Source organism: Sus scrofa, chromosome 7, assembly GCF_000003025.6.
Source record: "Sus scrofa isolate TJ Tabasco breed Duroc chromosome 7, Sscrofa11.1, whole genome shotgun sequence".
Classification (NCBI taxonomy): domain Eukaryota; kingdom Metazoa; phylum Chordata; class Mammalia; order Artiodactyla; family Suidae; genus Sus; species Sus scrofa.
Genome location: NC_010449.5, coordinates 121,028,088 through 121,054,371, shown reverse-complemented (window position 1 = coordinate 121,054,371; position 26,284 = coordinate 121,028,088). Strand labels below are relative to the sequence as shown.

General features: G+C 61.4%; 1 protein-coding gene across 7 annotated transcripts in view; it reads right to left on the bottom strand.

Moving 5' to 3' along the window:
* EVL (Enah/Vasp-like) overlaps positions 1-26,284 on the bottom strand; it is a 144,743-nt gene that overhangs the window by 2,185 nt on the left and 116,274 nt on the right. For 3 of the 7 annotated variants that reach the window (XR_002345582.1, XR_002345580.1, XR_002345581.1), the window contains exons 4-11: positions 17,302-17,365; positions 14,324-14,385; positions 12,642-12,871; positions 11,848-11,969; positions 8,804-8,864; positions 5,239-5,302; positions 3,649-3,715; positions 196-3,557 (exon numbers count right to left, since the gene is read on the bottom strand). Coding sequence is in view for 4 of the 7 variants with exons in the window: in XM_021098187.1 (XP_020953846.1) it covers positions 196-262; positions 3,495-3,557; positions 3,649-3,715; positions 5,239-5,302; positions 8,804-8,864; positions 11,848-11,969; positions 12,642-12,871; positions 14,324-14,385; positions 17,302-17,365 (800 nt within the window). In the remaining 3 variants the exon portion in view is untranslated. 7 annotated transcript variants of the gene reach the window in all.

Below are 26,284 nucleotides of genomic sequence, written 5' to 3'. Positions count from 1 at the left end.
ACCCTGGCCGGTCCTGCTGCCGCCTACACCCCAGAATCTTTGTTCTGGCGACGACAGGGTTGGGGGCCAAAGCTGGTGCCCCCCCCCCTGCTGGCTCCTGGACGTGTGGGCCCCATGGGACCTGCCCGGCCCGCAGACTCAGGCACGTCTCTGGCCTCTGGCTCCTTCCCAGCCTCGCAGAAAGGGCACCCTCACCTGTTTCATCCGGTCCAAATCTAAGGCATCCAGGGCCACGTCGTTTACACTTCCCGCCGGCTTCATCCTGGGGGGCGGGGGACGGCAGGGTGCGGTAAGGCGGGCGGCGGGGCCTTGCGGGTACCCGCCACCTCTTCCCACCGCCCTTCAAAGGCTTCCTTTCACCTCTGGCCGCTCTTCAGCTACCTGGAAAGGCCTCTCACGCCTGTCTCCACCTCAACAGGGTCTCACGGAGACTGACCGTACTGCCCAACCCAAGAGTCAGGCCTTGGGGGCTTCAGACTTGACGGCTCGCAGTGCAAGCAGAGAGTGCTAGGTGTCACAGGCTGCTCCCCACCCCTGCCCCCCAAAAAGAGGATGCTGATCAGCTGGTCCTCGGTTTGAGGTCTATGTTCCTGGCTAGACGGAGACTTGGGGAAAACCAACAACAGCGGCATTAAACACAAAATTGCTAAAACTGTACAGAGACATTCGTCCTAAAGACCCCCACTCTGACACAAGCCAGTGTCCCTGAGGTCAGTATCTGGCTCTGGTGTACAACTACTTCAGGAGACATCTGAGGATGTGGTTTAGTGGCTTTTTGGCCATGCCCATGGCATGCAAAAGTTCCCAGGCCAGGGATCGAACCCGCGCCAGGGCAGCGACCTGATCCAGCGACAACGCCAGATTCTTAACCTGTTACACCACTAGGGAACTCCAAGGTTTTGCTCTTTGGAGGCAAAGGTTTCAGTTTTGTGGCTGCACTGTCTCTGAACTAACGTTGGCTGGATTGAAGTGTAATGCCTCTGGCCCACGGATCCTCCCCGGAAAGTCTTGTCAGATGCACATCCAACCACCTGGCCTTTCCGAGCAGGGCTGCGGTGCTGAGCGCACGCCTTCTGCTCCCCGTCTCTCCCCTACGCGGAGGGAAAGGCAGGTTCCTAGAAGTGAGGGGGCCAGAGCCGGCGACAGGGACTGGGGCCGTGACAGCTGGTGGACACACCAGCCTGACAGAACCAGCGAGCACCCACAGGGCCAGGGTGCAGATCAGGGCAAATCTGGAGGAGGCAAGGACGGGCGCCGCCCACAGCCAAGGAGAACAAGCGTGAGACGAAGGGGCCGGTGCAGCTGCTCTGGAGACCCGAGCAGAGGGGCCTCTAAGAGCCGAAGACAGAAGGGCTCCTGAGCCAGCAATCCCACCCCTGGGTGCACATCCGGGGAAGACGAAGTCACTGTCCCGAGATGTCTGCCGCCCCGTTCACCGCAGCCACGGCACGGAGGCCACCTAAGTGTCCCCGGACAGGGGAGTGGATGAGGAAGATGTCACATCGGTACCTACGTACGTACATGTCGCACTCCTTCACACAACGGAGTCTTCCGCCGCGAGAGAAGGAAGCCCTGCCGTGTGTGACTACGTGGACATTACGCTAAGTGAAGTAAGCCGGACAGGGGAAGACAGATGCTGTGTGATCTCACACACGCGTAAAATCTAGAAAAGCCAAGCTCACAGAAACAAAGAGTAGACAGGTGGCCGCCAGGGGCTGGGGGTGGGGGAAATTGGTGGAGGTCAAAGGGCACACTCTTCCAGGGATAAGGTGACCTTCTGGGGACCTAACGCATTGACTGCAGTTGATAGTTCCGTGTGGTATCCTTCACAGCAGCTAAGACAGTAGATCGTGTGAGCTCTCGCCACACACACACACATGAGGTGCACACTGGGGGCGTCATCTTAAAACGTGTACGTACATCCAATCACCAGTTTGGATGACAGGGGATGTCAATTATCTCAATCTGGAAAAAAGCCCATTGGATGCCACACAAACTTAGTGGTCCTGTGCACAGCCCCGGATGAAACATGGGAAAGACGGAGCGCCCTGCCTCCTCCTGGATGAACTCCAGAGAGGGGCCCAGCATGGTCCCGAGGTGTCTGTAAGTCATTTCAGGTCCCGACGGGGCCTGTGCACAGAATAAAACCCAAACTTCTGGAGTTCCCTTTGTGGCTCAGCAGTTAACGAACCTGACAAGGATTCCTGAGGATGTGGGTTTGGTCCCCAGCCTCGCTCAGTGGGTTAAGGACCCAGCGTTGCCGTGAGCCGTGGTTTGTGTGGGTCATAGATGTGGCTCGGATCCTGTGTTGCTGTAGCTGTGGTGTAGGCCAGTGGCTACAGCTCCAATTTGACCCCTAGCCTGGGAACCTCCGTATGCCATGAACAGCCCTAAAAACCAAAAAAAACCTAAAAACCAAAACCCCCAAACTTCTAGCCATGTGACCCCTTCCCCCGCTCTGAGCAGGCCCTGCCCTGGCCCCCGACACCCACGTCCTATACCTGCTTGCCATGCGGGCCTGCTTCCCATTTTTTAACTTGCCAGGCCGGTGACAGGCTCAGGGCTTTAGTACCACCCACTCCTGTCTACGCAGGGCAGTGCCCCCACTGAGGTCACGTCAAACGGCACCTCTAAGGGGCCTGTGCCAGCCCTCACTAAAGCACCTCTGTCCTCGGCACCACCCACCATGCCACCCTCTACGCCTCCCCCCGGGGCACCTCTCAGAGCTCACAGTTCTGTTTATTTACGGGCCCTGTCAGCGGGGAAGTGAGCTCCTGGCAGGCAGGGACCTGCAGGCCTGGCTCCGAAGCCAGCCGACACGGCCCTCCGCACACCCTGGCTGACTGTGGACACCCCACCTCCCTGTTCCCCCACATCGGGCATCGCCCTTCCTGCTGGGCCGGCGGAGGCCCCTTGGTCGGCCGGTTTCACTGCGCAGGACGAGGCCCCAGCGCCGCCTGCTCTTCCCTTGCACCTGTGACAGGCGCCGGAGACGCTTCCCAGGCCGGGTTCTCAGGCCTGCGGCTTAAGCCACACGTGGCCCGTGGTTGCTACGTGACTCTCTCTCTTTCGTGAGGGACCTCCGTTTCCCGCATCCCAGCCTGTCAGCCGCCAGCTTTTGGTTTGGGAAATACGGTCAGCGCGTCTCTGGGGAAGATGCAGAGGGAGCAGAGGAGGTGGGCACCGGGCCGGCCCCGAACCCGGACTGCAGGAGGCGGCCCCAGCGGGCCGGGGCGTCCTGCGTCCAGCTGTTGTCCGCACAGCATCCTTAGGACCCCCTTACCTGGAGGCACGACCCGCCAGGCCCGGGCTGGGATCGAGCCCCGCTCCGCCGCCCCCCCCGGGGCTCCGGCTCCGGCCCCTCTCCCGGGTCTGAAGGAGGCACAGACCGCCCCTTCCCAGAGCAAACTGTTAGACGCCAGGACGCGGGCGGCCCGCGGGTGTTAGTCATGGGCGGGGGACAAAGGAGGCCCCGGAGACGGGCGGTTCGGTACCTAGAGTGAGGCTGCGACTGAAGGGGGCTCTTAGCTTCGGGGCTCTTTGCCACGGACGGGGTTCTACGCAACGGAATGGAACAGACACGTGAGTCGGCGCCGTCGCCCGCCCGGGCCCAGCGACGCGTGGCGCGGCCTCCCCGGGGCAGCTCACCTGGACAGCAAGGAGGACACGGGCTTCTCGGCCGAGCTGCTCCGCTCCCAGGGCTTCCGGCCAGCCTCTGTCGGGTCGGGGCATGGGCGAAGCCTCAGAGCTGGGGGGGCGCGCAGAGCCTGGCCCCTCGCCCCAGTCCCCTGGCTGGCGGCCTTCACGGGGTGTGCATGGCCCTGCTGTCACCCCGAGGCTGCCCTACTCAAGACGCGAGCTCCCGTTCCCTTGACCTGCTTGACCTAGACTTGTGCCCTGGTTGCAAGTCCTCTCACCACGGGTGGGTCGTCCCTTGGAATGGGAGCCAACTGGTCAGGGGACCTCTTGACTATGACTTTGGTGACCTGCAACTCCAGAGGTGGCGGGGCAGGGCACAGGAAGCCCCTCGCCGGGACGCGCTCAGGGCAGTCAGGTCCACTTCTGCTTTCGGGGGCCAAGCCCCCAAGACCCCACAGGCACCCCCGTCCCGACTCCTTTGTGCCCCCGCACTGCAGCTGGCTCTTTTCCGTCCTAGCCTTGGAAGCTGCTCTGTCTCCCCTTTTCAAGTGAAATTAACACACTTCATCTTACGTCAAGAGACGTGCTGAACTGAGCTGAATTCACTGGCTCTGCAGGATGGGCAGAGGCAGAAAGGAAAGTCCCGGGCAGCGGGGACCAGCCACCCTGAGCTGAGCCTGAGACTCGGCAGGCCGACCACGGGTCCGGGGCAGGTCTCAGACGCAGGCTGCAGGGCAGGTCCGAGAGCTGGGACCACATCTGAGCTCCTGGCATGCGGCCTTGGGCAAACCACTCAGCCGCGGAACCTCGTCCTCCCACTCTGGGAAGGTAACCCGTCCACTGGGATGTGGGGGGCGTCCCTGCGGTCATTCACCAAGAACTGTGGTGGAGCCGCCTGACAGGGAGAGGCCGAGGACCACGGCCTTGCAAGGGAGGCAGACGTGCCAACAGAGCATCAGGCCGCACGGCCCGAGCAGGGGTGGAGCTGTGCCCCAGGGAGACAGCCAGCGCCTGGCAAGGGCCTCCCCTCCACTGGCTGGGGTGCGGCAGCCTTTCCCTCTCTGTCTGCCCCCCACCCACCATGGGCTCAGGAGCCCAGGCCTGGCTCAGAGCAGACACTGAACAAATGTTTGCTGAATGACTGAGAGACCAACCTCAGTGGCATCCTCCCCCGACAGCGCCTCAGGCACTCTACTGATCACAGCCCACCTCCCAGAGCTCAGACCAGGGGTCTGCAAGCAGGCTGTGTGGCTGTGCGGCTGAATCCCAAGAGTGCGACTCACTGGTGGTCACCCTAATATCAACCCCAGCTGGCCTTCTGCTGGGGGCAGGGATGCGACATTTCCCATCTCCCGGGCAGGGCATCCCTGCTCCAGCTCTGGCTCGGTGCAGAGGCCGAGGCGGACGCCCACCCAACTTGAGGGGGCAGGGGCTTCCCAGGAAGATGGCAGGAGCCCCCCCACCGCCCCGTCCCCAGCACTGCCTCTCTGGTCCTCTCTGCTCCTCCATAAACTGAGGCAGCGGGATCAGCGGCCTTCCTGTAAGAGCCCCTCCTGCTTTAAGCCCTGTGCCTGCTGCAGGCAGGGTGGCGCCGCTTACCTGAGGAGTTGGGGGGCTGGCTGGCTGCTCGGGCCCCCGGAGATGGGGAGGGGCTCGGCTCTTCCTGAAACAGAAGACAGAGACTCTGCAGTCAGCCGGCTTAGCCGGGCAGGGGACCTTCGGGCCAGGTCAGCTAGAAAACCTGTTTTCCAAATCCTCTAACAAACGTCTCTTATTTTATAATCAGCGGAACAACAACTATGATTAATAATGAAGACTGGAGGTGGTGGCGAGGAGCTGGGCTAGCCCCGGAAGGCAGGGGACACGTCTGCAGGCAGGCTTTCTTGTGGGGACCCAGCCCTGCCATTACCGAGTGTGCTGAAGGCCCTGCCTGGCCAGCTTCTCCCTGGCACAGCGGGTGTGGCCGGAGCTCCGGGCTGTGCCAACGCTCACTGCCCTTCGCGAGGGGCTTCCGCTCCGTGTATACCAGGGGCCCTTCCGCAGGAGGAGCCAGGTGGGGTCCACCTGATGGACCCCCCGCCCCCTCACGCCGCCTCTGGTGGCTGCGAGGACCAGAGAGGGGTTAATTGCGCAGGCGGGGACTGGCTGCATGGCTAGGGCTCCGGCAGCCAGGTTCTGCTCACACAGAGGGGACAAGGCTGGCCATGGGCACAGAGCCCTCGCGGCCTGGCTGCGGAAGACCCAGGCATACTTCACTTCCCCTTCGCAGGAGAGGAGGAAGCGCTAAGAATTTAGGATGTGCTAAAGGTTATCTTTCTGTTGCATCTGTGGCACGTGGAAGTTCCTGGGCTAGGGAGCGAACCTGAGCCACAGCAGTGACTTGAGCTGAAGCAGTGAGAACGCCGGATCTTTAACCTGCTGGCCACCAGGGAGCTCCCTAAAGGTTATCTTTAACCCGCCAGCTCCAAGTTCATTGACGCTGCTGAAAGATGAGGTCCAACACTGAGGTCTGTCCTCACTAGCCCTCTGCTAAGGCCCCAGAGTCACCGAGGTGCCTGGCGGGGGCAGGCCTGACTGGTGGGCCAGGCGGAACCCCGAGCCTCTGGCTGCTCCGTGTGCCCCACTGTCCCCGGGGCACGGCCGCTGTCGGTGCCTCTGCCCTGCACGGTCCGCTCCTCTCTCCAAGCTGGGGGCAGACACCACCTCTCCCGGGAGCCCTCCTTCCACTCCTGGGCCCTGCAGCCCCTCTGACTCTGCCCTCGGTTCTGTCCTCGTCCACAGGCGGCTTGTTGTGTCCTCCCTCCAGGACAGAGGCGTGTCCTACCCACCCGGATCCCCGGCGCCTGGGTCACGGTGGGGCTCCGTGACACTGGTGCACACGTGTCTGCAGTGCCATTCGTAACAGAGGTGAGGAACTGGGGAGTCACACAAGCTGACGTTTATCACGCGTATTTTTTTTTTTTTTTTGCTATTTCTTGGGCCGCTCCCTCGGCATATGGAGGTTCCCAGGCTAGGGGTCCAATCGGAGCTGTAGCCCCCGGCCTATGCCAGAGCCACAGCAACGCGGGATCCGAGCCGCGTCTGCAACCTACACCACAGCTCACGGCAACGCCGGATCGTTAACCCACTGAGCAAGGGCAGGGACCGAACCTGAAACCTCATGGTTCCTAGTCGGATTCGTTAACCACTGCGCCACGACGGGAACTCCCTATCACGCGTATTTTGGAATGACTTTATGCTATTAAGAAAACAGCATTTATTAAGTGATAACTCCTTCATTTTTATAAGGCAAACCCATACAGCTGCTACACGGAGCTTCTGACCAGGGAGAACCAGCCAACCTGATGAGACTGAACTAGCACAATTCCAACCAAAACCAAGAACTGCCTTCTGTCACTGCCCACGTCACACTCTTTGTCACCTCGCTTCCCATTTGGTCCATCTGAGGCTTGGGGTCGGCCACCTCCAGGGCCAGGACTCGGGGCTCAGTGCTCAGAGTGGGAGGCTGCCCAGCAGCCACCCTGTCCCATGGAGCCTGTGACAGCCAGCACGACTGCTCACCATGGGCCCCCATACTACGAGCAGACTGGCACCTATCAGGACGCCTCCCCCAGGCATCTGTGGGGTGAATGAGTGAGCGGGGCGAGGGGGGGGTCGCTAGTCCTGGGGCAAAGGAAGGCGCTAGACCGCGGGACTCGGAGTGAGTCTCCCGAGGCCTCGTGTTTAAAGACAGAGCTGAATAAATGAAATAACGTCAATCAGCACTGTGCATGGGGGTCAGCCCCCCCCAAAACAGGCAAGGATGGAAGTCATTATGGGCAAAATTAGAGTAACTGAAAAATCAGAAAACTGCTCTCAGTGTCATCCTATTATTTGAAAAGTAATTACCAAGAACCCTCCCTGCATAAAGGAAGTTACCTCTCAGCCGCAAGCGGGAAGAGCCCACCCTTCCTGGCACACTGGCACCGCGTGCCCTCCGGCCTCTGCCTGTCCTGCAGCTGCTGGGCCGGTGCCTGGGGGTCGTGTTCTCCATGCCAAGTAACTGGCCTCTGAGTGCGACATCAGTGGCCCGTGGCCAGCAAGTGGAGACGCCATCCCCACCCAGGCCATCTGACTCCACACTTGGGGTGCTTTTCTTCTTTAAATAATTCTTGTTTTCCATTAATTATAAACCTAGTACATGTTCGATGAAGAGGATCTGGAAAATACTGAAGAGCATAAACCAGAAAAGCCACCCTCCAGCGTCGCCACCCACGTGGCGCTGGAACGCTCCTCGGCCTGCGCTGGGCTGGGCTGCTGCCTGGTGGGCAGGGGCCTCCTGACTGTGTGCGACCAAGGCAGTGACCCGAGGCCTCTCACCAAAGGAAAGAGTGGGGGCTGGAGAGAGAACCCTGCCTTTGGGGTTGAAGGGTTTCTCCTGGGTCCCTGGGATTTGAAATCCTCTCTTCCGGGGCCCGGGGAGCAGAGGAAGGCAAAGCTGCTACAGGGGGGCCCGGGGTCACACTGGGGGAGCAGCAGCCTGCTGACGTGAGGTAAGGCAGCGCGTGTACCCTGCTGTCTGGTGGCCGTATTTCTTGTCTCCTTCTGCCACTGAGATGCGACCTGCCATTTATACCTGCGGTCTAAACTTAGCTGTTTCAGGGGGAGCCTGTGTTTAGAGGGAAACTTCACACAGAGGAAAAGAAAAAGCTGCCCTAAGTGGGGGTGGAGTCTTGGAGTCTGCGCTCCGCCATCTGGCCGAGGACGGACGAGGGCTGGGGTCCGGGCCTCCCCCGCCCAGCACACCCGCAGCCCCTGCTGGAATCCACGAACTCAGGCGGAGTTTCCAAGAACAGAGGGAGCTGGGGATGGACGGCGCCTGGTCCTGGAGCAGACCATCCCCGGGCCCCCACGCCCTTCCCCAAAGGCACCCCTGGGCCGATCCTGCTTCTCTGCCTCCAGCCTCACGCCCTGCGGGGCTGCGAGCACCAAGGCAGAGCAGCGTCGCTAGGTGCTCGTTGAGGGGGGGCCTGCCGCCCGGCAGGGGGACGGACACGAGTGCCCACAGGCCAGTCCCCCCCAAACGGCGACGTCCCGTCACATGCACAGACCGGGTGCACGCGTCGGGCTTCCTGGCTGCCCACGCCGGTGGGGAAGCTGGGTGCTGGCGGCGGGGCGTGCTTACCGTTTGGCTTTCGTCTTCCTTCTTATCCGCCGGCTTGTCTGTCTGGGAGGCTGCTCTCCTCCTAGCACGAGGGGGGAAGACACAGTCAGCTCCCGAAACTCTGCTCGCGGGCCTGGCCGCTCCCTCTGTGCGGACACGGCTCGGTGCTCAGAGGATCCCTGGGGCGGCCCGACCCGTTTTGGGTGAAGGAGGCAACTTGTCCAAGCATCCAGCTGGCCCGTGGTGATACCCGGGTGAGTGTCCAGCCTTCTGTCTCGTCCTCGGACCCCGGACACAGAACTGGTCTGGGCAGAGAGGTGGGGGTTTGGGGGCATTCCTGTCTCTGTCTGCAGCACCTGTGGGGCCGAGAGTTGCTCTGTCCCCTGTCCATGTCCCCAGAGGCCTGGGCTCGGGGAAGTGACCCGCCGGCTTGGGGGAGGGAGCACGAGGCCTTTTTCTATTACCTGAAAGATCCCCCTACCTGGAGCGGCAGCCATGCCCTCCCTGACCTGGGCACCACGGAGGGCCTGGACGTGCCCAGAAAGGAGAGATTCCAAGAGACGCCCCCGGTCCTGTTGCACACCTGCCTGCAGGGATGGGCTCTCTCCTCACAGGGTGAAAACTCGCTCCCCTTTTGAGGCCTCAGGGTTGCCTCCCTCTGGCTAAGGCCCATGTCTACACAGGTCAGGCCCTTCTTATTCTCCAATGACATGGCCCTGGGGGTCTGCAGCTCTGTGAAGCCACCAGGACATGCAAGTCTTGGCCTCAGGAGGTGAGTGGCCCATCAAGGGGGAAGCTGGCCTGTGGCCAAGGACCGTGGGCCTCCTCCTTCGTTCTGCTTACCCCAGGACAGGTCTAGCCACCTGCGGCTCCTCCTCGAAGCCCAGACTTGGGCCCAACCCTTTTCTCGCAGCAGCTCGCCCCTTGGTCTATCTCTGCACTTTGCTTCCAATTGGCAGTGCCCTGCCTTCAGCACAAGCACCATCTGTCGCCATGGCCTGCCACTGCCCGGGACATTCGGCTCCCACCCAGAGCCAGTGTTCGATCTTTTAAAAACAGACCACAGAATTGGTACAACCACTGTGGACAACCGTACGGAGGTTCCTCAGACAACGAGATATAGAACCACCATGTGATCCAGCAGTTCCACTCCTGGGCAACCATCCAGACAAAGCTTTCATTCAAAAAGACACATGCACCCTTATGTTCACTGCAGCATTATTCACAAGAGCCACGACATGGAAACAACCTAAATGTCCATCCATCCGGAGATAAATGGATTAAGATGTGGTACCTACATACAATGGCATACTCGGCCATAAAAAGGAACAAGATAATGCCGTTTCCATTAGAGACTCTCATGCTAAGTAAGGGGAGTCAGGAAGAGAAAGCTAAACACCACATGATATCACTTATATGTGGAATCTAAAACAAGGCACAAATGGAGTTCCCATGTTGGTGCAGTGGAAACAACTCGACTAGCATCCATGAGAAAGCGGGTTCGATCCCTGGCCTTGCTCAGTGTGTTAAGGATCCAGTGTTGCCATGAGCTGTGGTGTAGGTTGCAGAAATGGCTCGGATCCCCCATTGTTGTGGCTGTGGGGTAGGCTGGCAGCTGTAGCTCCGATTCAACCCCTAGTCTGAAACTTCCATATGCCACAGGTGCGGCCCTTAAAAAAAAAAAAAGAAAAGAGGCACAAATGAACCTACCTACAGAACAGAAACAGACAGACTCACGGACAGAACAGACTTGTGGTTGCCAAGGGGGAGGGGGAGGGAGTGGGAGGGACGGGGAGTTTGGGGTTGGTGGATGCAAACTACTTCATTTAGGATGGATGAGCAGTGAGGTCCTGCTGTCCAGCACAGGGACCTCTACGCAAGCCCTTGTGACAGAACAGAACACGACAGGGAAGAGGAGATCTGAGGAAGGGCCACGTTGCGGTACCGCAGAAATTGACAGAACATTGTAAATCGACTGGAATGAAACATAAAAATAAAAACATACAGCAGAGCAGGCCATTCCAGTCCCCGGGAGCACTCAGCTCTGGTCCTCGGACAGAGGGGGCTGGAACGCCAGTAGGACCTTCGTTCCAAGAAAGGGCCTGTGAGGGCAGCTCCCTGCCGGCCCCACCCAGCGTCCCGCACAGAGGTGGATTCTAAGAGCAGCAGGACCGAGCTTGCCAGGCGTGCAGGGCATTTGTTCCTGGTGGGTCTTGCTCTGCCACCTGCACCTGGCGCCTCACTGGCTCCTGACACACCAGCCGTCTCCTGCTCTCGGAAACCTCCTCTGCTTTTGTTCTAGACCGTGGAGGCCAAGCTGTTGATGTGAACACAGTGCCACTGGACTTGGGGGAGTGTGAATATTTTCTCTTCAGAAACACCTTCTATTTTTGCCCGAGGCCCCTCTGGGATGGAATCCCCATGGGAGCCCGAGGCTCTTTCTTCCAGCTCCGTCCTGTGCCCTGGGGGCACCTCCTGGGAGCAGCACTCTCTCCTCCTGCCTCAGCCCGCAGCACCTCCTCTGTGAAGCCCTCCTGGCTCCCCTGGGATCCCTGTGCAGCCACTGTCACCCTGCACGCCTTCAGTCACTGTCTGCCAACCGTCCACGAGTCTGCCCTGCCTGGGCGCCTCGAAGCTCAGGCCCTGCTGAGGCTCGCAGATGTCGGCCTGCACTGTGGGCCCGCCTTGCCGCTCCATCTCCTCCAGGCAGGCTCCCCTCTGTGCCGTCCCCGCTGTGTGCAGGGAGGCCCTGGGCCAGCCCTGGCCGTGACCGGCTCCAGGGGCCTGTTTCCCACGTGTCCTTGCAGGGCCGTGTGGGTTTTATGACCACCAGGCACAGAGGGCTTCTGCCCGGGTGGGTGGCAGCGGGAAGAGCCTGGAGCCTGAGAGAAGGCAGGAGGGGTCACTGGTGGAGCAAGGCCCCTCTGGCTGCTTTTTCTGGACAAGGCGCATTCTGACGAGCGAGGCCCTCTGGTGCCCAGCAAGCCACGGCCCTGGGAACCGGCCAGCGTGTTCTGGCTGTCGTGAGCAACAGGTGCTGAGTTTGGGGCGGCCTGAACCCTCACCTCTTGGCCAGCAGTTTGTTCATTTCTTCCATGAGGCCTCCTCCTCCACCCCCACTGCTCGCCCGGTTGGCGTCAGACTTTGAGGTCCCGCTGGGACTGGAGCCTCCGGGCGCATCTTCTGGCTGAGGGCAGAGGGTGCGGCATTTCAGTCTGAGGTCCCCGGCAGGACACTGCTCGAGGGGGGGGGCCAGGGCCGCGTGGGAGTGGGGACGTGGGAGCCCTATGACGGCAGTGCTGGGAGAGGCTGGAGGGCCTAGTCCCACCTCCTCCCACTCCCCTGCTGGCGACAAAACCAGAGTCCAGGGAGCGGCTGGGACCGAGGCCCAGAGTTCACAGACACCCCCAGGTGCGTGGTCAGCGCTCTCGCCAAGGTGACCGTGACATGAGGGGGAGGAGGGCCAGTTCTGCCCCAGGGGTGATCTGAGACCCGTGGCCACACGCACAGCCTTCTCCCAGAAGCACCGCCTTCCAGGACAGATGGGCCTGCCCGAGGGAGCTGAAGGCTGTGGATGTGAACTCAGGAGACCCAGGGCCTGTGTCCAGACCCCGCGAGGGAGGCCCTGCGAGCCTTGGACGGGTCGTTTAGACTGTGCCTCAGTTTCCTCAACTGCGAGGTGCTGTCACCTGCCCCCACTTGCGAGGAGGGAGCAGCACCTCGTGTGCTTACTGCTCCAGATGCAGGGCGGCCCAGCGTCCTCGAGCGACTGTGACCAAGGATTGGGACGTGCCGTCTGGATGGGGAGGGTGGCACTTTGCCCCCCCGCCCGCCCCCGCCACCTGCCGGGGCTGCTTACCCGCGGGACTCTTCTCAGCTTGGCCCCAGCCAGGGCGGCGGCCAGGCCCGACACGGAGCTCTCGTCGTGGCTGGTGCCCTGCGCGCCTCCAGCCGGCAGTGGGGGTGGGGGAGGCGGTGTGGCCCCCGTGGGCGGAGGTGGGACGGGGGGTGGGGGTGGCGGTGGAGGCCCGCTACAGGAGAGGGGGGCACTGGCTGCGGAGGAGGGGTGTCCCGGTGGCAGGAGGGGTCCTGGAAGACAACGGTGGGCTCGGTCAGTCCCCAGCCCCGGCTGGTGCCTGCCTGGGCGCAGGGACAGAGGGTGGCCTGCTCCTTCCAGGGACGAGGAGCAGCTCAAGGCTGCCTCTTCCAAGAAGCCCCTGTCCAGTCCCTCCATACATTCTGGGGCAGGGCTGGACCCCCAGTGTCGCACCCTCGCTTAGCGTCCCTTGAGCTCAGCGAACTCTCTTGCTCAAGTGCGGCCTTCCGGCGGGAGAGGAAGCTCCCCGGAGCACAAGGGCATTTTCTTCCCTCTCGGCACCCAGCACCCTCCTAGGTACTGGCAGACGTGAGTCCCTGAGAGGCAATGGGGACTGACCCTTGGCCTCTGGGTCAGGCAGCTGGCAGGTAGCCGTGGGCCGCAGGGCAAACTGGGGCGTGTGTCCAGGAGCCACGCTGCATGTGGGCAGCCTCCTGTCCCCTGCCCACCATCCACGCTGCCTGTGCCTCTGCTCGTGGCCTGGAGGAAGCATGAGCTGATCACACAGGTTGACTGCACACCTGTAACCGGCAGGGTGACAAACGCCACCCTGGCCTATGGAGAGGGGCTCCAGCCTGGCTGGAGGTCCATGGAAGGCTTCCTGAGGGAGGGAACAACGGGTGGCCGGGCCTGAGCACAGAGTTCAGTCTGGTGGGCGTGAGGGAGGAGCAGCAGGAGCGCCGGGGGCAGGGCAGCAGGTCTGCGGGGACCAGGCCTGCACACTGGGTTTTCTCGAGGGACAGGGAAGGGCCGACTTGAGGACAGGGTCAGGCCTGCTTTAGGAAAGCGTAGCGGGGGCAGAGCGGGAGCAGGAGCGCCGGTGTGCCTGCAATAGCAGAGCTGAGAGGAGGTGGCGCCAGCCAGCATCCTGGCGGGCAGAGCAAGGAGAGCATTCCCCGCTCACTCACGGGGGCTGAGAGGCCGGGGGGGCAGGGGAGACAGAGGATACGAAAGGCCTGTGTGACTCAGAAAGCCCCGGACTTAAATCAACGTGACCGTTTTCCAAACTCCCTTCTGCTCTGCTGTGCCGAGCAGTTCCCGGGCAGGACTGAAGCCACGCCTCCCCCGCAGTCTCCCCCGACCCCTGACCCCCGAGCCTCTACCCCCCACACTGACTTGGTCACCGCACGTGCCCCACGATGTCGGTCCCCGTGACTGGACAGTGACCTCGCTGGGCAGGGTCTGCATCTGCCTAGGCCACTGCCTGAGACATGGTCACTCGGGGAACGGCGGGTGGGGTGGTGGTGGCTGGACCAGGGTGAGGGATCCCCACACCCTCTGCTCTGTTTCTCTGTTCCCCATGTCCACTGGATGTGGCTGTCAAACTTCGAGGCCTGTACAACCTGCAGCATGTCACCAAGTTCCCAGTGTGTCCCTGGGCACCACCTAAGTGACAGGGCTGCCAGCTGGGCACGGTATGGGGAGCAGGCCCGAGGGGCTCTCACCTGTGCCTGAGGCCCTTCTCTCCAGAGACTCCTGGCGCTGCTGCTGCTGCTCCATCACTTGTCTGAAAAGCAATGGGAGCAGAGTGGGCCTGACTGCTCGGAGCGAGAACAACGCGGCCGTAGCCGGGTGTCGCTGGCGCCTGGCCCGGGCCCGGCAGTGAGCTCTCCTTGTCCCACCCGGGTTCTGGATGCCGGAGTCGCGGCCCCACTTGACAGAGGTGGAGCGTGACAGGTTCCAGGCCTGCTGTGCAGACGCCCGGGCAGGGAGCCCTCAGGAAGGCTCAGGTGACCGTGTGGCCGAGTGACCAAGCTCTCCCCGAGGCTGGACAAGCCCACCTGGCTGTTGGGACCCAAGGCCTCGGCAGACTTGACCTCAGGATGGCTGGTTCTTACGGCACCCGGCGAGGTTCCTGGCACAACCTTCAGGCGTCGTTGGCTACCAGAGAAGCAGACGCCAAGGCTGCCCCGCCGCATCCTGTCGCTGCCGAGCCAGCGGCAGGCCCACCTCCGTGCAAGTGGCTGCTTGGAAGGCAGCTCCGCAGAGCCCCGAGCTAACCTCTGGGTTGCTCTAAAGGCTGGGCCAGTGGGGACCTGGCACCACAGCCTCTGGGGCTGAGATGCGGGGGCAGGAGGGGCTCGAGGAGTCTAGAGACGGGGACGTGACAAGGCCCCAGCTGCTGACAGCCAGCCTTGGACCTGCTAAGGGGGCGCGGGGCCCGGCTGCGGGCCCTGCCTCTGTAGGGAGGCGGGAAGGGGTGAGTGTGGGGCTGTGCACAGCGAGGTGGGGCGGCGCTGGTGCTGGCGCCGCGTGGGCACGCAGCAGCCGCTCAGCCCATTCTTGCGTGGAACAAGCTGCTTCCACCTTGGAGAAACGTCGGGGTCGGGGATTCCTGCGGGACCAGGGCCCTTCAGAGGTAGAGAGCTTCCTGGTTCCTGTGCTGGGACTCAGGGCTTTGTGATCACAGCTGTTCATTTCCTGTTGCTGAGCCTGAGCCTCTTCTCCGTGAAACAAGCATAACAACACCTGTTTCATGAGGTTCTTGAAAGGCTTATGCCCGATACCTAAAACGATAACCCCAAAGACCCTTTGATCCTATAGATGTCTGAAAAGCTCCCAGCAGCACGTGCACTGGCTTCTCCATCCAAATTGGCGAGACATTACCCCAGCTCCGACCTGTCCAGCATCCACATGCTTAGAAACCCTCAGCAAGAAGACACCCTCTGAAGATACTTAAAAATCAGCTACAAACGTGTGATGCTGTGTGTGAGAAAACAGGAAGGGTCCTGGGTTGGAGTCACTACCCACTGTCTGATGTCATGCCCCCTCTCCTCTGGGCCTCCCTCCGTGGTGACTGGCAGGGGAGCAGGATGCCTGCTCCGTGGTTTGACCCCTGCGGTTCACAGACTGACCTCCAGGGGTCACTTGGCCCGTGGATAGCTGACCGCAGACCACACGGAACTGCTGCCCTCTTGCAGGCAGCGACCTCTACCCTTGGACTTGGGCAGGGGGCTCGGATCGTTTCCGTGGTTGGCGTCCAACCAGTTCTGAGAGTAGCTGCAGGGTCTGTTAGGACCCACGCGCCCCTCTCTGGGTGGAGGCAGCCCAGGACCGGCAGGGGCTGAGCTGGGGCCAGACGAGGCTGCCGGCCCTACTTCTGGCAAGTCATTTCCATTCTCTGAGCTCGAGCTGGCTCATGTGAGAAACACGCTGTCACCTGTAGGGATGACCCGAGGGCTACGTGAGGGTAAATGAAGTGGGTGAGAGCCCCGTACACGGACGGCAGACCAGCGGACTCAGAGGAGGCTCCCTGGGAGCGGGCGAGGTCCAGGAGCCACACGGCCAGCTTCGCCTGAGCCGGGCAGAGCCAGGACCCACACGGGGACCTTCAAACAGCAAACGGAGGCTGAGGGCAGTGACTTGCCCAAGCTGACAAAGGACACTGCTGGGGCCACAAGGACCTCAGAGACCTTTCGCAATGCTTTTGCTCCTCAGAGCAGGGGAGGCTGGAGAGAGGAACGCCCTGAGAGCCTCACAGCCAGGGGAGGGGTGGAACCTGCCCCCCCCGGGTCCCGGCCCAGGGCCCCGGGTCACATCTTCCTCTGAAAACCGGGTCAGGAGGGCCGGCACCAGGCCTGCCCCCCCGCCCCGGCACAGCTCCCCAGAGCTGGGGCTCCAAGCCCCCAGGCGACTCAGACCAGGTTCAAGCCCTGGCCTTGCCTTCCCTGCCAATGTGACCTGGGGAGGCTGTGCCCTCCCGGGCCACCACTGCCTCTGCTATAACTTCAGGAGAACAGTACTGGCCCTTCCTCCCAGGTCGAACACTTAAGATGTTCCTTGGAGGAGGCCGGGTGGGGTGTGGGGGGGGTTACCCTAGGGCTCAAATCCCACGGGAGCTGCCTCCTCCTCAGGCCCGCCCACAAGGACCACAGCACAGCCCTGGCCCAGCTGTCCATGAGCAGCTGTAGCTCAGAGTGCCCCCACGGCCTTGGCTGCTTTAACCTCAGCTGCGAGGTGACTGGGCAGAGGACCAGCATCCTCCCCAGAGGCTGTGGCACCTGCCCAAAGCGTCCCATGAGAAGGTGGCAGAACCAGGGCTCACAAGGCCTTTGGACAGGGCACAGGATGGAGCCAAGGCCACGGGCCTCGTCAGACAGGTGTGGCGGGTTGAGTCTGCCCATCCCCAGCAGTGTAGCCTTGGCCTTGTTAATGAACCCTACGATGACTACCGCCTAATGCACCTGGGAGGCTCGTGTTCAGTAAGCGGACATCAGGACACTGCCAGGCTAAGGGCGAGGGTTGCAGAGGCTGTGTGGCTCTCTCTGTGAGGCCACACACTGTCACTGTCACTCTGGCCAAGTGGCGATGAACGTGCTCCCTCTCCCTTCTGGTCAGGCCTGTCCCCCCCCAGTGTCTCCGGGAGTCCTGGCCCCAGCTGCAGGTGTGTCTCCCAGGCTGGCCCCTGCTGGGCGGGGGTTACCTTCTCTGGATGTCCATCTCATCGGGAGAGGGGCCATTCTGCACCTGACGCTGGCTGGAGGGGCCTGTGGGGCAGAGAAGCAGAAAAGCACTGCAGTTAACAGAGAAGAAAGGCTCGGAGAGACAAACCTGGGGGCTGCCTGTCTGCCCCTCCGGGTGCCGCGGGGTGATTTCAGCAGCAGGTCCACCCCCCTTGCAACCCCCGGTCCCCATCGCATTCTCTCACTCGTCCCGTCTCCCTTTCTTCTGGTTCGTCCCTCGGAGCCAATAAAGGGCTCTCTTTTTGGCTGCATCCACGGCATGTGGAAGTTCGGGGCTAGGGATCGAACCTGTGCCTTAGCAGCAACCTGAGCCAGAGCATGACAGTGCTGGATCCTTCACCTGCTATGCCACCAGGGAACTCCAGGATCCCGTTTTTCACAAGCTCAAGGTCTTCCCTTCTGGTATCGACCCTCCCTCCTCCCCTCAAACTCCATTCGCTGCTGCCACTTGCCTCTTGTCACTGTCCCCTCCGTCCTCTGACGTCTGGCCCCCACATCCCACACAGCTCTTCCAACTAAGGCGTGGGATTATGGAAACCAGTAGATCCACGCCACTCTGCCTTTTGAGCAAAGGAATGGCCCTTACAGCGGGTCAGGGTCGGAGCCAGGGTTTTGGCCCCCGGCCTGTCCTGCCACAGCCCGTGCGCCTCACTGCGATGGGCCCCGCCCCCAACCTGTATCTAGGAGTCGGGAGGTGCAGACTGGGAGGGGGGCGGTGGGGGCTGAGGTGGCCGAGACCGTCACTGACAAAGCAGCTGGGGAGCCTTCCGGGCCACGTTCTTGCCCTTGACCCTGAAGGCAGGGCCCAGAGCAGGCAAGGTCTGCTGTGTGTACCTTGTGTTCAGACGGGGGCTGGTGCTGGGTTACACGTACCAGAAAACCAGGCTTTTCTCCAATCTGAGAAAGGGCAGATGGCTCCTTCTCTTTGCCAGCTCAGGTGTCCCTGGGGAACTGTGGAGAGTCACCGCCACAGGCAGGGACTGGGGCAAGCTGGTCCCCTGTCTGGCTGCCCAGGTGGGGAAGGGGCGTTGGCCCCTCCCGGGACGAGGTGCCCGTAGGGCTCAGCCCATGACAAGAGCCACGCTGGGCAGAGGACCTCTCCCACCAGGTGCTCAAGCAGCTGAAGGACTTGCAGCTGTTCCCTGAGCAGGGGCAGGATGAGCCAGCGAGCAATAGAAGCTCCAAGCCACCCGGGACAGCTGATTCTAGGGCAGCCTCCTCCCTCCCCGCACAGGGAGCCTCGGTGCCTCCCGGGCGGGCATTCGAGCACCCCCCCAGCCACGGCAGAGGGGTCTTTCCTACACGGAGTCCCGAACCCACCGCCCCCCGCTGGGTATGACAACCTGGCTCTCATCCTCTACGCCTGACAGCCCCGCTGCCACACAAGTGAGCTTCTGCGTCTGGCAGCACCCGGCCCAGGGCCCCAGGAGGGGCTTTGGTCAAGTTTTCAGGGAACCTCACTCTGCCACTTCCTGGCGCCGGGTGGAGGCTTCAGTGGGGGAAGAAGGGGGTCCAGAGGGTGGGTAGGGGGCCAGCTGCTTGATGGGAGCAGGGCCCCACACCGAGGAAAAACTCCCCTCCGGCCTGCTGGACCCTGCTTGCTCAACGCCCGCTGCTGTTCTTGGGGCCGGGTGCCGGGGAGATGCCTGCATCCTTTTGAGAGGTGACCACGTCAATATCGGGGGGCCTGCCTGCCACACAGTAAGTGTGAAAGAAATATTAGATTTCTTTGCCTGTATCTAAACATGCTTTTTGGGCTCTATTTAACACACGATAATTTTGCACTTTTTTTGGTCTTTTTTTTTTTTTTAAGGCTGCACCCGTGGCACATGGAAGTTCCTAGGCTAGGGGTTGAACTAGAGTTGTAGCCGCTGGCCTACACCGCAGCCACAGCCACACCAGATCCTTAACCCACTGAGCGAGGCCAAGGATCGAACTTGCGTCCACATGGACACAAGTCGGGTTTGTTAACTGCTGAGTCACGATGAGAACTTTTTTTCTTTTTTTTAAAGGCCGTACCCATGGCATATGGAAGTTCCCAGGCTAGGGGTCGAATCAGAGCCACAGCCACTGAACACAGCTATAGCAATGCCAGATCCAAGCCGCATCTGCGACCTATACCACAGCTCACGGCAACATAAGATCTTTGACCCACTGAGCGAGGCCAGAGATCGAACCTGTATCCTCAAGGATACTAGGAGGATTCGTTTCTGCTGAGCTGCAATGGGAACTCCCAACTTTGCTCTTTTTAAAAATTGGTTTTTCTGATTATAAATAACATATAAATACGTTCAGTATAGACATGGACACTTTCTAAAGCTGAATAAACAAACACTCCCAATTAAAAAAACCCACAGCGAGGGGCCCTCTTCTCGCTCCTCCTTTGCAAGGCCCAGACCTTAGGGCCCCCCTTCCTTGTTCTCAGGAAACCAGAGCAAGACCATGAGAACCCTGCTTTACAGCGGTGTCCAGGAATTGTCTAAATTTCATTTCTTTCTTTTTGGCCGTGCCCGTGGCATGAGGAAGTTTTGAAGCCAGGGACTGCACCTGTGCCACAGCAGCAACCCAAGCTGCAGCAGTGACGATGCTGGATCCTCAGCTATCTGAGCCTCAGGGGAACTCCTTTAATTTACTTTTAATTCTCACAACCCTACCAGACGGCTCCCAAGAAGCCTTGTAACAGGTGTGGAAAAGGCCCAGAAAGAGTTAAGTGGGGCACTTGCAAGCAGCAGAACCTGACGCAAGCTGCCAGCAAACGGCCACTTCCTTCCTTCAGTTCAGTGCCACCAGGAGTGCAGGTGGCAGAATGGCTCGCTGCCAGAAGGGCCCAGGGCATATTTTATTGAACTGGGGTGGGAAGGTCTGGGGGAACTCATGATCACCAACCCAGGGAAGAGGCACAGGGCTCCCCCAGATCCAGGCCTGCGCCAAGAGGGGGCCAGCAGGCAGAGTCCCCGGCTAACTAAACTACTCCCCACCACACGGGAGCCCACTGCCGCCGGAGCCCCTGGCGCTGTCCACCCAGCCTCTGTCGTGGGGCATCTGTTCCAGAAGCGGCTGGTAGGGGACAAGCCTCGGTTCTGCACGCCACCGCGCTCACTCCCGGGTCACCTTGTAGCCGTGCGGGGCCGCCTGTTCCCATGAGGCACTCACTCGGGCAGGTGGACCCGGCTGGTGGCTGGTGGCTGGGAGGTAGGAGACGCCCCCGACCCCGCAGCAGTGCTCTCCTGGGCACAACCACCCCAGGAAGGCCAATACGAACACCACAGTGCACCTCGCCAAGCTGCTGTGAGAAAACACGCATGACAAAAGCAGGTGGTGAACCCTGAGGCCCGGAGAAGTCTTGACCCCGAGCCCCCGCCCGGGCAGGCGCACGGGGGCTGTTAGAAGGCGCGTTGGCCTCTTTTCTGCACACCTTTCCCCTCTGCGGCCCCTGCCACCTGCCCTCACTGCTCAGCTGCTCCCACCAGCCCCAGGAGCGACACAGAACGGGTGCTCGTAGCTCTGAGGGGTGCGGGGACTTGCCCAAGGCCATGGGGCTCAGTGATGCTGGGCTGGGCGTCGCAAGCATGCCACGTCTGGGAGCTGACGCTGCAAAAGTGGCGTCTGGTCCCCCCACTGGGGGTCCATCTAAGAGCTCCCACCCTGCTCTACTCACTTCAAGTAAGGTCTGCCCAAGCCACAGGAAAGGGCCATATTCGCACTACAGACACACGACGAAGGCAGGAAAATTTAACCTGGAACACCCAGCAATCACCAGGAGAAGCAGGGTGCCATGGGTCCAGGCCACAGCAGCAGCCGCACACCCTGGTGGCAGGCCAGGCAGAGGGCGACCCGCGCCTGGGGGAGCTCCTGCGTGGACACGGAGAAGGCAGGGGACAGGCACACAGGTGGTCCGCTCTGAGTCCCACGGACCCCACGCCTCTTGGGGAAGGGCCTGAGGCCCACGTTCCAGCTTCAGGTCTAAGTCCCGTCACACGCCCACTCCTAAAAAACACGGCGGTGGCTCGGAGGAGATCCTCTTATCCGCGGGGGTCGTGAGGTGGGGAACACAGGGGAGAAGCCAGGCGAGAGCGGAAGGTGAGGCTGGCCAGACTCCAGCCGCGAGCCCACCGGGAGGCGGGGTGGCAGGAGCTGGGGCTGAGCATCCCAGGGGGAGTCAGTCTGAGTGACCCGAGGCCCTGACGTGGCCCCGAGGGGTCTGAGGTCACCACTGAGTGGGGGCACCACCCCTGGGGCTTCCTGAGGTCCTGGGCCAGGCCACGCCCTCAGCGTCTCACCAGTGAGGGGGCAGGCTGGCCCCAGGAGGTGAGGTCCCTGGTACTGCTAAAGGCTTGCCCAGCCCTGCCTCCAACACAGGTTCCATCATGAGACGCCATCGTTTGTTTCACAGATGGGGTGCGGGGAGCGGAAGAGAGGGGGAGCCCAGGGCACAGGGTCAGGCTTTTGGGAGAAGGATCTGGGAGTGCCCCCCCCCCCCGCCCCCTGCGCTGAAAGGGGTGCAGGGAACAGGCTGGGCCCAGGTCCTGCTGGGTTGAGCAAGGGGCGCCTGCTCATGGGGACCCCGCCAGCCTGAGCCCGTCCCCCGTCCACTCTGTGTACGTCCTCGCACGCCAGGAACGGAGCCGGCCCCCTGCTGCCTGACCACCTCCAGGCCCCTAACCGCTCTGCTCTGCACACGCCCAGCTTAACTCAGGTCCTGGCTTAGGGTCTACATGTGACAAATACGTGTTGAAGAAATGAAAGACCGGACCCCAGGCAAACCAGAGGATCTCCAACCTACTGCTAAGACCGAGCAGGTGGCGTGTTCTTGAGCCCTGGGATCCTCAGGGGTGGCCCTCGGCAAACACAGAGATGGGCTATGGGAAGAGGGAACTCGAGTTACTGTGTGCTGGGTCCTGTGACAGGGACACACTCATCCCAGGAGCCTGGTGTGATGTGTCTTAGCCACAGAGAGGTGGAGGTCGAGGACGCTGACTGCCCTCCGCCCTTCGCTTCTCCGGAGGACCCAGCCTGCCGCCTTCAGGCCTGTCTCTGCCAGGAGCCCCGTCCACGCGGGGCCGGGGGAAGTGTGTGCAAACAAACGCTCCTGACCAGCAGAAAGATCAGGGTCACAGATCTCAGAGCAGTGCAGGCCCCAAGGGCCTGGGGGATGTGGCTCAGCGCCCAGGCTCCGTAGGAGGAAGCCCGGAGGTGCCAGCGTGAGGTGGTTCTCAGTGGCACAAGGCCCACGGCCAAGGGCCAGTCGGGACCAGACAGGGGTCTGGACGGTGAAGAGCGGTGCTTGTGTCCTGCCCCCCCCAATCCTCACTCGGGGAAGACAGCCCCAGTCCTCCCACGGCCCATTCCCATTTTCCAGTCCCTCCCCGTTCCTGGCTGTCCCAGTTTGCACAAATGCCCCTCGGGGTGGACCCGCAGCCAGGAGACCCTGGGGCTTGTTGGCCTTAGTTCAGCCCTCTCTGGGCCTCAGTTTTCTAGAGTGAGAAGGACGGGATCAAGGATCCCTTGTTTTGGAGTTCCCGTCGGGGCTCAGTGGTCAGCGAACCCGACTAGCCTTCATGAGGACACGGGTTCCATCCCTGGCATCGCTTGGTGGGTTAAGGATCCTGCGTTGCCGTGAGCTGTGGTGTGGGTCACAGACACGGCTCAGATCTGGCATTGCTGTGGCTGGGGTGTAGGCCAGCGGCCTGGGAACCTCCATACGCTGCGGGTGCGGCCCTAAAAAGCAAAAAGACAATAAATAAATTAATACAATAAAATAAGGATCCCTCACTCTGAATCTCTGCAATTTAAAAGGACAAAATGTTAACAGTGGCTATCTCTGGATTGTGGGATTATTTCCCGCTTTTTGAACTTTCAAATTATGCACAAGTAGGATGCACTGCTTTATAACAAAGACACCAAAGACTAAGAGTCCCCCGGAGGGGAGGGGATAAGTGCTCAGCTGTGGTTCCGCTCTGGGCCTGGCTGGTGCACGGCAGGCCGAGGCTCCTCTGTCCAGCACTTGAAATTACACCGCTGAGGTGGGCAGATAAGCCAAGGCACTGCGGAGACCCCCTCCTGAGCAAGACTGTCCTCCTGCTACCATTAACATTGATGAGGCCCTGGGATGCCAGCCCCCGTTCCGCTGGGACAGAAGGGACAGGTTCGGTTTCCAGGCAGTCTCCGCAGGAAAAGCAGCCCCTGGGCCTCCTGAAAAGATGGAACCTGAGATCCCAGCAGTGCCAGAAACAAAGGATCCAGCACCTGCTCCGTGAGGCCTGATGGAATTTCTGGCCAGCAGGCCACAGCCACCTGTGCCGGGCTGGGCAGAGCCCCAAGCCCTTCGGGAGCCCCCCACCCCACCCCACCTCTCTGGCCAGCTCCTTCTCCTTCCTCCAGAGGCGCCTCCATCTTGGATTGGCTCAGAGCGACACTTGGAGATGGCGCAGGCTTCCTCTCCTGTGTCACAGTTCCTGTGCCACACAAGCATCCACGTGGGAGCAGAGCCTGTGAGCTGGGCTGGGCCACGGTCTTTGGCGCCACCTTGCCAAGGCCACACAGGAATTGGCGGCAGCGCTGGGACCAGTGCCCAGGACAAGTGTCTCCCAGCCCAGGGCACTGCCCATGCCAGCATGCGATGCTCAGCTCCGCTTCAACAGGCAGCTGTGCTTAGGAAGCCCAGCAGGGCTGCTTAACGCATCTCTGAGCTCCGCTGGGAGCAGACAAATCCTGCCTGCCACCCCCTAGGCAGTTCAGCTGTCTGCTGAAAGGTGCCCCATCCCGTGTAAGCGTCCCAGGGCCTCTCCTGCCCCAGCCCTCACAAATGCATTCAGGCCACAGTGGCTGACCCATGAGGCATCTTGCTTTGTTTCACTCCGATCACCAGGGCCAGCTACTCGTCATTGCTGCCATCCTGTAACGGACTCTCCGCCCCAGGCTCAGCCCCAGGGTGACCAGTGGTTCACGCTGTGTCTAAGAGGCCCTTGTCTAAAGGACCAGGAGACCTGGAAGGTCAGCACGTGTAGACACAGAGGCTGCAGTTCAGAGACAGGCTAACTGCCCGAGGCCACACGGTGAAAATCACCTGCTCACCCCCCGCAATTCAGCACCGACTCCAGAAAGGAAGGGTCCTTTCACTCTGACGATGACAGCAGGAGGCCTGTGTGTCACCCTAGGTTAGCAAGCAGTGTCCCTTCTCCTGGCGCAGAGGGGTCCTGAGGCCAGGGGAAAGGGAGGGACTTGGCAAATGGGGCTAGAACCCAGGTCTCTCGGTTTTCCGGCCAGGAGACCACCAACCAGCACAGGCTGTGGTCCTCAGGCCAATTACCGTCCTGGCGAAATATTTTTTCTCCCTTTCCTGTGGCGTTCCTTTGAGGGCACAGAACAAAGTTTGAAGAGAATCTCAAATAGAAAAAGTTCAATAAAACCTGTCACATGTTCATCTCTGTGTGACAGGGCATCTTCGTGTCATTTCCATGACTAATCTGCTCAACGATCCAGGCCGGGGCCTGTCAGATCTATTTTACAGACGGGGAAACTGAGGCTGGGAGAGGGTGAGCGACCTGCCGAGGCCCAGCGCGCCCCAGGTGCATGGGGCTGCTGGGCCCGGAGCCCCTTCTGCCGCCCAGCCCTCAGGCTGCTGCCCCTGCCCGTCACTGCCGCGAGGCCTCGGCGCACAGCGGCATCCCTTCCCCACGGCGTCAATGACAGGGACTCTGCCTGAGATCCCGAGCCTCCTGCCCCCACCCCAGCCCCGGGGAGCAAGAGGGGAGGCCGGAGGGGGAGGGGCTCCCGTCACCTACAGCTCACTCTGCAGAGCACGGTGCAGTCGCAGCGGCAGAAGCAGAAGCAGTGGAAGGTCCACTCCCTGCTGACCATTACGGGCGGGCAGTGACCTCCGGGGCGCAGGCCGGGGCGCGCTGCTCGCTTCCTGCCCACTTACCTCTGCTCCTCGGCCGCCTGGCTTGGGCAGTGGGAAACCGATATGCCGGCCTGCTGTCAAATGGGCTTCGCCGCTTCAATCTTTAATGAGGCTTCCCAGCTAACCTATCAGAAGAACCCTCCTGTCCACCCGATTCCAGAAAGCTCGGGGGCTCCTGGAGGAGGGTCCAGACCCATTGTGGGGTCAGCCCATGGGCCCTGGGGACACCAGGCATCTGCCAGGAGAAACCCTCCACGACGGCTGGTTCTCCTCTTGTCCCCTGTAGGCCACGGGAGGAGACAAGGTGGGTGCACAGCCAGAGGAAACAGGTGACGGGCCGAAAGCAGAGCTCGCAGCACCGTTCACCTCGGCCGCGCGCTCTCCCAGGCTCCCTGCCAGCGGCTTCATGGACTCCTGTCCTTGGCCCATCCCTGCCTCTCCCGCTCCCACTCCGAGTCCAACCGGCTCCAAGGTCCTCCCTCACCTGCCAGCAGGCAGGCCTCTCCTCCACCGCCCTGGACCCCTTTTGGCATCTGTGGGCCCAGCGGCTGCTCATCTGCCGGGAAGGCTCGTTGGCACTTCCCCAGCTGGCAGCTCCTCCCTCTCCCACCTCACTGGACCCACAAAGCCCACGTTTAGTGGGTCTCTGTCCCTGTGGAGCCTCCCCTGGGGCCTCTGTCTCAGTGTCCTAAGGAACGCACCCACTGCCAGCAGCTGGATTCTGTCTACTCCGCTGGAGTGTGAGCTCCCTGAGGGCAGCCCTTCTCTGCAGCCCAGCATCCTGCAAAGCACAGGAGGACGCCTGTGGGACCTGCCCAAACTCGGCACCCCTCAAACCCTCTGTGTCGGAAACCACGCCATGTAATAAGCATCTTCTCACAAGGGCAACGGCCTCTCCCAGGCTGGACTTTGGTCTCTCCTGCTCCCTGCCCTTCGCCGTTCTCTGGGAAATGCCTTTCTCCCGAAAACCCTATCTGTTCCGCCCGGGCCCCAGGCTCTTGGCCTCTTAACCGGGGGCTTTCCAGCAACTCCCAATCGCT